The following is a 13,620-nucleotide window of genomic DNA, read 5'->3' as shown; positions in this document are numbered from 1 at the left end:
GTATTTTGTAACGCTTGTATTAAAGGGATAGTTGAGTTCTGTTTTCAGACCGCAAATGCCTTCAAAGTGCATGGTTATTGCTCTTATTCTTATCTACATGTATGACATTTATAGTGCCCTGTTAGAACCTAAAATTGCTATGGAGGTAATTTTAGACCCCAAAATGTGTGAAATTTAGCCAATACGATACCAATCCAGCTACACTTAAAAAAAAACCACGGCGACCGTTAATTAATTATTTAATTAAATGGGCCAGCTAATTGTAGGTAATAAAAGCAACACGAAAATGCCAACAAAAAGGCCAACATCGGCATTGGCTGAAATACGACGTAAAAGGTGTTATTTCGTTTTTTTCTCATCTCTCTCTCTCTCTCTTTCTCTTTCTCTCTCTCTCTCTCTTTCTCTCTCTCTCTCATCTCTCTCTCTCTCTCTCTCTCTTACTCTCTCTGTCTGTCTGTCTGTCTCTCTTTGTCTATATCTGCCAATGTCGTTTTCCATCATCATCTTTCATATCGTTTTCTATTCCGCCATTTGCTTGCAATATAATATAATGAAAATACACATTCAATTCATTCTGTCCGTATGATGGACATAATCATAATCTATTTTAAGCAAAGCGTGACCAAAAAATGTAATATATAATTATATATCTTAAAAACAAATATTATTTATATATTATTCATAATATACACGCATATTATGTGAGTGCATATACGTAAATTAGAATTAAAAACAAACTTGTTCATATTATTCGGCAATAATGGTCATAAACTGACTGACTTGCCTAAATAAAACAACAACAACAACAACAGTACATTCACCGGCCTGTTTGCGTGAGAAGATGGAGCTGGTGGATTATTCCAATGATAGAAAACAATAGCCGGATTATCTGAACTACGGTCTGCCCATTTTCATTCGCTCTGTTATGATCTGCAGTGAAAAAGCAGGAAGTCTATTCATGTTTTGGATTTTCGAACCCACCAGCTGCAATGTTTTGTTTGCATCCACTAAATACTAGCTTCTGGTGTTTATATTTCATCAAGAGATTAAGAAATATAGCGTAAACATTCAGAAGAAGCTAAAATGAACGGAGAGAAGAATATTAAAGTACAATAATAATTATAAGAAGTAAAACTTTTGAATATAAATCTCTGTTGCATCAAACTGATATGACAAAAAATGTTTATTATGCTATATTGATGGTGTTAATATACGTCGGAAATTATACTTAAGCGAAAATATATAAACAAACACAACAGAAAGAAAAAAAAAGAGCCCGGGGGGGGGGGGGGGGGGAGGGTGATTAGAGAGACAAATATCATAATGATGAATACAGTACAGACTTCGTCCAACTTTCTGTCTCTCCAACCCCTCTCACTCATATTGTTTATTTCTGAACTCTAAATATGAAAGCCATCTTCCTTCGCTTGCTTTTATTTCAACCTCAACTGGCAATATGATTTTGTGTGTCTTGTTTCCCTGTTTAATACTTTTTTCTTATCTAATTATCATTCTTTCGCTCAAAATCTATCACAATCACTAACATAATGGCGCATAAAATGTTAACGCAACGTAGCCATAGCATGAAAGGCGAGTTTGATAGAGAGAGGAGAGGGGAAAGGGGGGGGGGGAGGGGTCTATTCAATAAACTACTGTTTAATGCGCAGAGTTGGGCAAAGGCAACGTTGAATGTCCGAGATAAATCATTAGGAGCCAGAGCAAATAACACTGAGTTCCTATAGGAAATATATTTATTCAGATGGTCATATCTCAGCCAATACTTATATTCAATTGATATCAATATTAGGACATTATTTTTTATGCTCTTTCGGAAAATAGAGAAAAATTGAGAAATTCAAACCATAGATTATTGATGACGTCACACTTCACCACTTATTTTAATTGTGTTTATTACCTGTGTAACTGTGTTAGATTCTTTTCATTTCATATACCTGGGGACAAACCTTTGATAGTCTTTTGGTCTTTTTTTGTTCCTCACATTTTTATATAACTTCAAGTTGATTGTTTTATTGAATTCTCTCCCACGATTTTTTTCTATTATTTTTGTCTTAATTCGTCTCCTACCTCTCTTTTTCTTTCCTCTCGATCACTCCTATTGTTTCATTTCATATTGTTTATTTCTGAACTCTAAATATAATATCCATTTTCTTCGTTGATAAAATGTTACGTTAAAACGATTATCTAGTCTGGGTCGTTGGTAAGATTTTTTTTAGGCATGATTGTGCATTCAAAGAAAATAATACTAAGCTGGTAGAATTGTTGTATATACTTTAATTTCTATGTTATGTAATATGTTTCACTCGTTTCACTCAATCATTGAGTTATTAATGTAAATATGTATTGAAATTATGGAAATAAAAACCTCGCTTGAGGATAAAAGAAAAAATGAAGGCTGCTGCTGTTGTTGTTGTTGTTGTTACTTTTTTTACGGCGCTTTCATTCAACAAGCTCATATTTTGCGCCATTCATTTATAACTATTAAACAATCTTTTCATGATTAGTCAAGCGTATTGCCCATAAGTTTATAAATCTTCCAGAAGTCAAATATTGTTTAAGATAACCCAACACAGATTAATGAAGTTTGGAAACGAAAACGAGACAAATGAAGCTACAACAAAGCGAAACATATTAAAGGAAGAAAAAGCATTAATGTATGACTTGTATAAATGTGTGATAAATATTTTTTCTTAATAAGTTATCCCTTTGAGGAAGGGAATCTGAATTCTGACCCTAAATACATGTAGCAGGGGCCGCGGAGCGTTTTTGAGAGTAGGGGGGGGGGGGGAGGTCTGAGCATGCGAACAATCTATAAACCCCTTTTTCAGAGCTTTTATGAAACGTGTCTACTAAAAAAAAAGCCACAGCCACCCGCTTCCGCAGCCCCTGCATAGTTTGAGAGTTACATGGCCTATAGAGGGCGGTCACTTGGTATCAGTTGAAAGCATTATGAGTAGGTCGAGCTCTGTTCTGGAGTCGTTGAAGCATACGCTCTTTTATGCGGGATTTTTGCACACGTTTTTTGAATAGAGGGTTTTGGACGATTGTGGCTTTCACGCAAACTAGGCCGCGTTGCATAAAGCCGCGTGATTACTGCCACTCGAATTGATCCAAGGCGCCTTATCAATGTTTCTGTAATGTTAGTATCTGACCTCAAGAACTTCTCTCTTCATGCTCATACATACTTGAAAAATAAAAGTAAGTGAGAAAAATACAACCTCATACCTAGAATTCTGGTGTCACTGAAGATTTCGCTTTCTGCTTCATCCCCACCGATACCCACAAAAGACGTCACATTGAACGTATACGGCGTATTTGGGGCCAAACCGTTGATGATCACTGACGTCTTGGCACTGCCCATCAGAGTCTCCCGCACTTCGTCGTTGACACGGATCTTAAATCCGTCATAGTTGCCACCAGTTGCTGGAAGGTCGAAGGTCACTTCAAAAGCATCGCATGACGATGGATTTACCATGACATTCTGGGGGGGATTTGGATCTTCGATGGAAGGAATAAAGGGATATTCATCATCAACACAGCTGTCAAAACAAACCTTTATTATAGACAATCAACCACTGGTATCACTTCATATTGACTTAATATGCAGGATAGTTTTGTAACACATATAGTACAGGGGCTGTTTCACAAAACATTTCATCAGTGACAAATGACAGTTTTTGTATAAGCTACTGAAATCCTTGCTTCTGATTGGTTATCAGCAGATTTGTCAATGATTTTTGTCATTTGTCATTGAAAAAAGACTTTGTGAAACACCACCCTGGTGTATACTGTGAGATTTTGGAATTATAAAAATGATAACAAATTAGCGCAGTCTTGCTAAAAGTTGTATGCAAGGTAGACATAGCCTTAATGTGTACATGTCACTACACACACGTGTGGCATGAAAGTGCGGTCCACACATTTTGCGAAAAAAAAGGATGTTCAGGAATGCTGAAGACTATTTCAACGTTTGCAGATTTGAAAAAAAGTATGTTGGATTGGATTTGAAATTAAAAGGTTTGTTTTCTTTTATAGAGTAAGTTTGATTAAAAAGGGTCACATTTTCACATTGTATGCTTGAACAAAGTTTGTGAAAACGGGGTACTTGTATACTCGATAAGCAGGTATAAATAGGGAGAAAATTAGAAGGCATGTTTTAATGCAACAAGGAGTCATATTTTGTGGGAACTGCATTAAAAATGCAAAATAGGGGTATTTGCCAAAATTATAATTTTTAGCATTGTATTTTGCCATCATACTTTTGATAGGGTGAAATCTGAAAGTAAAAATCTTCTAAAATTTGTCTAAAGCTGCAATTACCCAATACGGCTCATTAAGATATGAAACAGAAAACCTGTGACTTTTTTCTAAATCACGCAAAGTGAAATACACTTCATATTTCTGTATTTCACAACACAGATCTCATTTTGCCTTTCATTTACATGTGTTATAAAAAAGTGTTTTTTGTATTTTTTTGCAACAGCAGCAGTTTACAATGCCATATCTGAACTAGCCTTTAGGAGTAAAAATTGTAGTCACATGAATACAAAAATGTGATAATCAAAATCTGCAACTTCATGGTAAAACACTTGGTTTTCACAAAGCACAAAGCTATTTGAAATGTCTTTTGGGGTTCATTATCTGTATATTTTAACTATCATTCAACATTACAAAGACTATTGAAAACTAACGAAAGGCTAATTTCAGCACCTTATGCTGTATCATGTTAGGATTATATAATACATCTCTGTAATGTACACACACTACAACAGGTGATGTACAAGGCTGCTGGAATGCCTTGACTTCATTTTTTGAAAGTCTTTGCGATTATCTCATTCCCAGTTTCCTGGAAGAAATACTTACGATATCTGAAGTGGATCTCATTCAAGTAGTTGGTCGGTTCATCCGATGGAGCATTTGATGCATACAGTAGATCTCCCGGTGAGACAGCGGGAAATGAAGGGAAGAGGACGTTCCCCATATTATTTACTGGCTGATTACCAAAAGTCTGCAATGTACTTCCGAAATGACCAAGTCTTATTTGCTGATTGGAAGACGGCTCGTCCTCGGGCAAGGTGTAAGCAACACTGATAAAGGTTTTGCTGTTTACCGTCACCTCTATGCGGGAGACTTTGGGAAGAAAAAGTGGGAAGAAAAAGAGGGAAGAAAAAGTGGGAAGAAAAAGTGGGAAGAAAAAGTAAGTAGAAACAAGGTAAAGGACTAAATAAATCAGTTCTTCAGCCTCAAATTGGCAACAATTATTTGTATATTCCACCCTTTCATAGTTAAAAAACTTAAAGGGATAATTGAGTTCTTGTTTCAGACCGCAAATGCCTTCAAAGTACATGGTTATTGCTTTTATTCTTATTTATGACATTTCTAGTGCCCTTTTAGCACCTACATGTAACATTTCTATGAAGGTAATTTCAGACCCCAAAATGTGTGAAGTTTAGCCAATACGATCATACCACTTTAGCTCTAGTTTAAAAAAAATACGGTCCCGGTGACCGTTAATAATTACCTGTACCGGTAATAATAACAATACATGGGCCGGCTGGTTGTGCGTATTATAACCAACACAAAAAAATCAACAAAAAGACAACAACGGCATTGGCTGGAATAAAACGTAGGTGCTATTTAATTTTTTCTCAACGGCTGGTTCAATTTATCTAATATTTGTGGTGGTACACCAATATTAGAAATGGTTATATTTATGGAAATTTCAGCCGTTTCTGAACCAATTTTGATCAAACAAAGATGATTTTGTCATTAAAATTGTATGTTCTTTCATATTTGAAACTCAGTTTTTCATTATCTCACCAAAAAAATATATTTTGTGTAGCGCCCTCTGCAACAGAACTCAACTATCCCTTTAAAATGTATATGAAATGAAGCAGTATGAATCAAAATTACTAAAACTTCAACAGCAAATTGCCAATTTATACATGAAAAAAGTTCAATTACAAATGTTTACACTGCATTGCCAGCTTAGAGACTACAGTACATTTACAATGATTATTTTCTATTATTTTGCTCTTCATGAACGGCACAAAGTACTCCAACAGAAATGGACTCATAGTGATGTTTTTCAGCAATGTTTCCACTTTCTGCAGATGTTTAATTTGTCATCCAGAGCATTAATCTGGATCGGATCAAAAGATAAAAATAATAGGGGCTTTTAGATTTGTATGTCGACATAGTGGACTGCTACGTGTGACGTCCTTTTAAGGCACACGTACCAGTCCACTATTTCGAAGTGCAAATCTAAAAGTTCCTAATGAGAGCTATTTGACTGCTCACAGTCAACAACCATGCCTCCGCCCTGCGTGCAACTCCAACTTCCTCACATTTCACCAGAATCCAGACCCCCTTCTAAGGAATTTGTGTAAAGCCCTGTCTATAATGAGGAAAATTATCTAGGGGGAGTCGATACTGTTTTTACAAAATGAAAAACAGAGCCTCTGTGGTGTTCTAGATTGCCGGTCTTAAGGTAGCCCTGGTCTAAAATCGTTTCTCGAAACCGTCATAACTACAAGATCATTGACATCTTGACGCTGTCGCTCAACTTGTTTTTACTTTTTAAAACAGTATGAATGAAATTAAGCCTCATAATCTCTTTTGAAAATTCAGGATAAAATCTGATTGATCGTGACTAGAACTTCATCTTTTTAGCCGATAGTATCAAAATCATGAATTTGCCGATAATCATGGCTTTGTGAAACAGATTGTCCAGTTCCTGACACCTCCATAGGTCGTGGACATAGATTTGACTGTCATGGAGTTGGTTTCATGAAACGACCCCTGTCCGGGTTGCCATGCCCTGTGGTCCGGGCCTCAAGCAGCCCTGGTACTAAAATCACCTGTTCCCCTTTTAATATCTCTATACTCTGTCAGGGTGGTTCACAAGGGATTAACAAATGTAACATCGACAGGTATGAATGTTGATTGTACAGGTTTGAAATTCAGGAACAAGTAAATTGCAGGTTAATATTCATTCTCAACGAAAATTATTCAGGGAATTTTAGTACTAAAATTTCTTCAAAAATGCTTAAAATTATGACTCAGATTTTACTACAGTTCATCTAAGAACCTGAGAGCCCATAAGCAAACCCTTGAGCCCGGCTACAAGGGAAGGGACTCTGTGCTTCGCATACAGTTCATACTCCTTCCATGTTTCAATTTTACATGCTTTAATGGTACAAGAAACATATTCAAAGAATGATTATTGATGTATTTTACTTGTATTAAATTGGCATTCCAATTTCCAAACACAAGCCTTAATTGCTTTCCAGGTATTTGGCTTCTCCTATTGTCTGATCTATAGGCCTACCGGCAATTGTATTGTACACACTGACCTCTATGTGCTAACTATATTACATGATAAATAAACAGGAAATAAACATGAATTTCAATTCAAAATGACTTAAATATCCCACATAAAGTTTGGGGGTTATCATTCTTTATATACCGCATGTCTAGATTCTATGCCTCTGTTTGGTTAAATTTGCGGGCATGAAATTCACTACGGACTGCCGGGCGGTATGGTGAACTTGATGGATCTTTGATTGCGCGCAGTAGAAAATGATGCCTCCGCCTAGAGCGATTTAACAAACCAAAACAGAAGCAATTTTAAAATTCAAGTTTGATTGTAATCCATTAACAGGTGCGCAAAATATCGTGATTACAAGCTATTTTTCATATACTGTTCATGAATAACCCTTTGTAGCGGAGGCAAACAAATGTTGACCGGGCATAGTATTATGTCTTTTTACGGGCGCGCGTAGCTATAGCATTCAAAGAATGATTATTGATGTATTTTACTTGTATTAAATTGGCATTCCAATTTCCAAACACAAGCCTTAATTGCTTTCCAGGTATTTGGCTTCTCCTATTGTCTGATCTATAGGCCTACCGGCAATTGTATTGTACATACTGACCTCTATGTGCTAACTATATTACATGATAAATAAGCAGGAAATAAACATGAATTTCAATTCTAATTGACTTAAATATCCCACATAAAGTTTGGGGGTTATCATTCTTTATATACCGCATGTCTAGATTCTATGCCTCTGTTTGGTTAAATTTGCGGGCATGAAATTCACTACGGACTGCCGGGCGGTATGGTGAACTTGATGGATCTTCGCAATAGCAATAGCTATAGCAATTTAGATACACGGGCGCGCGACCGGCACCATATCAGACATGTACATCGATGAGAATCACGTTACGGTACCGTATTTCATCTGTCTTTGAAATTAATTTCTGAGCTAAAGAAGGATGCGGTATATAAAACAAATGTTGACTGCATGCTTCACTTCGTGTCACGGTAAAAACCATGGCCCTCTGTGATCTCGCAACTGCGCTTTGCCCCACGACTGTCGTCTCGGGGCATAGCACAGCTGCGAGATCATCTCTGGCCATATAGTTTTTACCGTGCCCCTCAAAGCAGTCAACATTTGTATAATGTCTCATGACGATGAACACATTATACATTTTGCATGATTGGTTCACTAAAAGTAGTAGAACTCCAGGCTGAAATTAGAGAATATATATTCTTACTCTTGAGACCAACACCTTTGTGGCATAATGTGGGAGTGTGTTACAAATCGATTGCTGGACTACCGTATTTGCCGGCGTAAAGGCCGCAGTATTTTTGGAAGAGAAAATATTAAAAAGTCGGGGTGCGGCCTTTACGGCGAAAACCAGCACAAATTTGTACATATGGGACTAGATCTACAAACGGTATAATAACTATATATTTCCACACATCTTACCGACAATTTTATCTTGCATTGTTGACATGAAGACGAAAATAAACTTCCATAAACATCTGCCGATAGATTTTGATCTAAGTTCGTGCCAATGCATTGCAAAAGTAAAAGAAGGGCCCGTTTAACGGAGCAGCCGCGAAGCATCCAGCACGCGAAGTCGCCATATTCAATCCATTTCAATGACTAAATCACAGAAAACTGCAGAATATGGTATCAGTCCGTGATGGCCGAGAGGTTTAAGGCGGTGATTTTAGTCACATCAACATTTGTACGCAAGAGATCGAATCCCGACTTTGGCAAAAGATTTTTTTTTTTTTCTTTTTTTTTTCTATTTTTTTTTTTTTTTTTTAAATGTGAAAATCGGGGGTGCGGCCTATACGGCGCTGCGGCCTTATCGCCGGCAAATACGACTTCAAAATGAACACTAACATCAATTGAAGTAAATTTTAAATTACTTACATTTGCTAGTTGACCTGATTGGGAGACTTTTCAACTATTACTCTACTACAAATTTGGAGTTGCTACCGGGTAAGTTGAAAATGAAATTCTAAAATATTATTTCCCTCTCCTCCTGTATGATATACCCCGGACGAATCTGGGCCAATAAACACCAGGGCCCGTATTCAATAAACTTCTTAAGCTTGAAATCTAAGTACTTTTTCTTAAATTTTGGCTAAGAAAAAATCTTAGCCAAAAATCGTATTCTATAACAGCAATGGGGACTTAAGAAATTTGCCTTAAGATTAAGAAGGATTCTTAGATTTTATCTAAGATTTTATCTAAGAAAAGGGACTTAAGTAGCATGTCGTATTCTAATACAATCGAGATATCTAAGATAAGTAAGAAATCTACCCTATATTTAAGCATACTACGAGGATGCTTAAATGGGGCTTTGGCACCGGCAGCTCAGTGATGCTGCAAGCAACCGCTTCGGGTTTCGATCAAATGGAATAAAAACAATGCATGCAGCGCGCGCAGCGCGAGCGCAGGTTATCAGTTGACCTATATAACAACGTAAGCTTCGCGTAATATACAGCGTCGACGGCGCAGCGCGTAGGAGCGCCATAGGCTCTTTGTACTTGTACTAGTAGTATGTTTGTTTGTAACTAAACGAGTAGTAGCATAAGTATGCATAACACTAAATCATGACATGGCTGTCGTATATAAAGAAACCGTCTCTTACTTTATTAGTCTTTGGCGCTAAAGTATGGAAACAGGGAATAATGTGCAATCGGCATAATATTAGGTGAGACAAAATTTGTTATAGTATGAGTCTGATAAAGGTTACATTTAGCCATTTGATTAATTTTAGGCCATCATAACAGTAGACTCTAGACGATGTAAAACAATGAAAGGGTAGCTCCAAATCCAATGCTAGCTAGCGCTGGTCGGCCGGCTAGCGACGGCGCTCCCTTCATACTCACAGACCTGCGGCTGCGACATAATAAGTAAGCCCGGTTGGGCTCCTCGGAGTTGTTTGACAGAAAAGTATAAAAAGCCTACAGTGGATGTTAGATCTAGCCTCAGGTGGTCTTGACTAGACTGTTTTAGTGTCAGTTGGTCAATCCCGAAATAATTATGTGAGCATCGTTCCTCCCTTACGCTCTCCCATACATGTTAGTGTATAATTTTCGTGCGGTGCGATTTTTATTTTAACACGCAAATTACATAGGCAAATCGAGTTGCAATTAATTCAGTTGTAATTCGCTCGAGTCGACCACATCAACTTTCCCACATGACGTCATCGGGTCTAAGAATTTGTCTTATCTTTCGTCTTGGCTAAGACAAACTGCTTTACGTGTTTAGAATACGGCTAAGGCAACTTTCTTAACCTAGACAAATTCTTAGACATTTTCTTAGACTTAAGAAAAATGTCTTAGAAGTTTATTGAATACGGGCCCAGACCCATAGGAGCCAATTCTACACGTAAAGCTACATGTATTTAGGGGTCAAAGGTTATCTCCAATAACAATGCACATGTATAAGCAGGGCTCAACTCTAACAGGCACCTAGGACACCGGGTGCCCAAAATCTACGCCCCGGTGTAAGACGTAGAATTTGGGAGCCTAAAATCTAGGTCCGAATTCCACAAATTTAAAATTCTTACAAAGGGATCAATCATGCATACAGACTCTAAAAAGTTAAATCCAGTATGTGACATTACTATGACAGTTATTACCATCAGTTGTGCCAGATGTTGTGTCCAGTTGGCCTTCTTCTCCATTGTTCAGTTTAGGTTGTACCTGAATATCGTAAGCTGTATCAGGGAAAAGATGGATCAGTTGTGCAGACGTTGAGGTGGTGTTCATAGGATATCCAGGGGATTCCTCACCAGATCCTAGATAGGCAGTAATGACGTAGTAGTCCCAGGCTCCTGATATCGTCCATGAGATTTCAAAACCGAAGGAAGTGGTGCTGTCGATCTGGAGGTTCGAGACTCCTTGTCCATTCTGGAAATATATATGAAATGCATGTACATGTATTATACATGGCCTTAGTGCACGTACCTACCGCCCCCCCCCCCCCCTCTCCCCCCCCCCCCTCCCATTCGGGCCGCTAAATTTCTTCACATGCATCATTGGTTTCTTCATTCCCACTCCATAGAAGCTAGAGCACTTTCGCATGTGGCATGCTTTGACATGCGCACTTGTGTCTAGCTTCTATGGAGTGGAATGAAGAAACCAATGATGCATGTGAAGAAATTTAGCGGCCCGAATGGGAGGGGGGGGGGGGGGGCGGTACGTACGTACGCCGCACCCCAACTTTGATATTTCAAAGAGGAAACCAAAAAAAAAAGCAAAAAAAAACAATGGACAAAACAAAATACGGTAATCGTAATTTTCTCGTAAAACACTATTTTTTTTTTACAAACTGATACCAGATTCATCAATATTTTTATGATTTACCGGAAGTTTAGCTCAAAAAGTGATCGCGGGCAGATTTGGTGTCCGATATATACCCCTACCACAATGTACGGTGTAATGCGAAACTGCATGAAATGGAAAACAAAATGGCGACTTCGGATGGATCCTTGCGGCAGCTTTGTTAAATGGTCCCTTCCTTTACTTTTGCAATGCATTGGCACGAACTTAGATCAAGATCTAATTTAGCAATTTATTTTCGTATTCATGTCAACAATGCAAGATAAAATTGTTGGTAAGATGTGTTGAAATGTCCTGTACCATAGTGGTATAGTTATTGTACTGCTCGTAGTCCCATATGTGCAAATTCGTGCTGGTTTTGACTTGATTTTTTTTTTTTACTCTTTCGCCGTAAAGGCCGCACCCTGACTTTTTGATATTTTCTCTTCCAAAAATACTGCGGCCTTTACGCCGACAAATACGGTATTTTGATTTTAAGGCTTTAATTTCAATAAACATGCTTGTGAAGGGTCTAGCTGGCTAGGTAGCTAGTTTAGTTACGAAAGCTCGGAAAAGGGTCACAAACAATGAGACTTAAGAGTATTTATTGCTTTGCCTCACTATTTATAAAGGCAAAAAAAACAGAAACTGAATGAATACTGACATCGAAACCACAACTCCATCGTTGTATTACGCTGTCCCTACCGATTGAGCTAACGATGGGTGGATGAAAGGTTGGTTTGCATGATTATCATAACCCTAACGGTTACCATGTGCGCATATATTTTTAACAATTTACTCATTCAAGTTCAGTTCATTAATTTGATATCATTTAATATGAATGTTTTTATATATTGTATTTTACATTTGTAAAACATTGCCCAATTCGGCCTTGTAGGCCGCGATGCATTGTTGTTCTTTTATTCTCAATAAAACCATTATCAATTCAATTCAATTCATGCGCAGGTTTTAATAGGGATCTCTCAAGACGTCAAAATAACCTCTGCGTCGCATTAGTGGTACGGCAAAAAAAGACGCAAACCGGCCTATAGTAAAAAATCTCTCATCCACTGCACTCATCTCTACATGTGGGACAACGGTATAGATTTTGCATTGAAATTAATTTTGGAGGTGTCGTTTCTGAGATTTTTTAACACTTGACTGGAGATTGGAAGCTGCACGTTCGACCCCTGGGGAGGCACTTCAATCCCTTATTTATTAGCAAGACATTATTCTAGATTTGCCACGTTCTCTCCACCAAGGTGTTAAATGGGTATCAGATACTAATACTACCGGTAGGAAAGATCCTTGAATGCTGTGACCATGCACTGACATCGGTAGCCAAGCTAGAGCAGTGGTGTTACTATTCCGACTCCTTGAGCACCTTCTGTGGCATATCGTGCCCCCCCCCCCTTTTACATTTTTCGTGCTACAATATAAAATATAAATATCTTACGATTCCCTGCGCAACGTAACGCGCCGGTCTGGCAAGAAAGTGTCCACTTTCAGTGATCGGCCTGCTATGGATCATGGATTGAAGATCTTTCTCCCTTTTTTATCCTCCCAAAACACTTTTTTAAATTATGTATTTTATACATGCGCGCCGGAAGCAGATTGGGATTGGAGGGGCAAACATTCCAGCTAGGGTGCTCATCTGCATCACCACCACTCTTACACGTTACATGCAGGCCCCGCAGAACGTTTTTCAAAAGTGGAGTATTAACCATCAGGTAGAGCATAAATTGGCGGGAAGTCCAGGGTGCAGAGCCCCCGGAAGCTCAGGGGTTTTAGTAGGTATCACAGCTAAATTTTAAAAGTATCTACATTTCATTTCCCCTGCCAATTTTCTTTTAGAGCACATGGAAAGAGGAGTTTTGATACCTCATTTGTCAAATTTGAGTACTTTTGAAAATACGGCCACTTACATAAGAGACGAAATGGTCAAATTTTGCGTAATTAGGCTATAA

General features: G+C 38.0%; 1 protein-coding gene across 1 annotated transcript in view; it reads right to left on the bottom strand.

The window, feature by feature from the left end:
- Positions 1-13,620, bottom strand: part of LOC115924910 (fibronectin-like) — a 44,640-nt gene that overhangs the window by 27,372 nt on the left and 3,648 nt on the right. Inside the window, exons 2-4 of the mRNA XM_030987761.1 lie at positions 10,972-11,242; positions 4,882-5,148; positions 3,244-3,516 (exon numbers count right to left, since the gene is read on the bottom strand). Of these exons, the coding sequence (XP_030843621.1) occupies positions 3,244-3,516; positions 4,882-5,148; positions 10,972-11,101 (670 nt within the window). The 5' untranslated portion in view covers positions 11,102-11,242. The remainder of the gene's footprint in view (positions 1-3,243; positions 3,517-4,881; positions 5,149-10,971; positions 11,243-13,620) is intronic.

This window comes from Strongylocentrotus purpuratus, unplaced genomic scaffold, assembly GCF_000002235.5.
Source record: "Strongylocentrotus purpuratus isolate Spur 01 unplaced genomic scaffold, Spur_5.0 spur5_scaffold_17, whole genome shotgun sequence".
Lineage (NCBI taxonomy): Eukaryota > Metazoa > Echinodermata > Echinoidea > Camarodonta > Strongylocentrotidae > Strongylocentrotus > Strongylocentrotus purpuratus.
The sequence above is the reverse complement of the archived record's forward strand: the minus strand, read 5'-3'. Positions and strand labels throughout refer to the sequence as shown.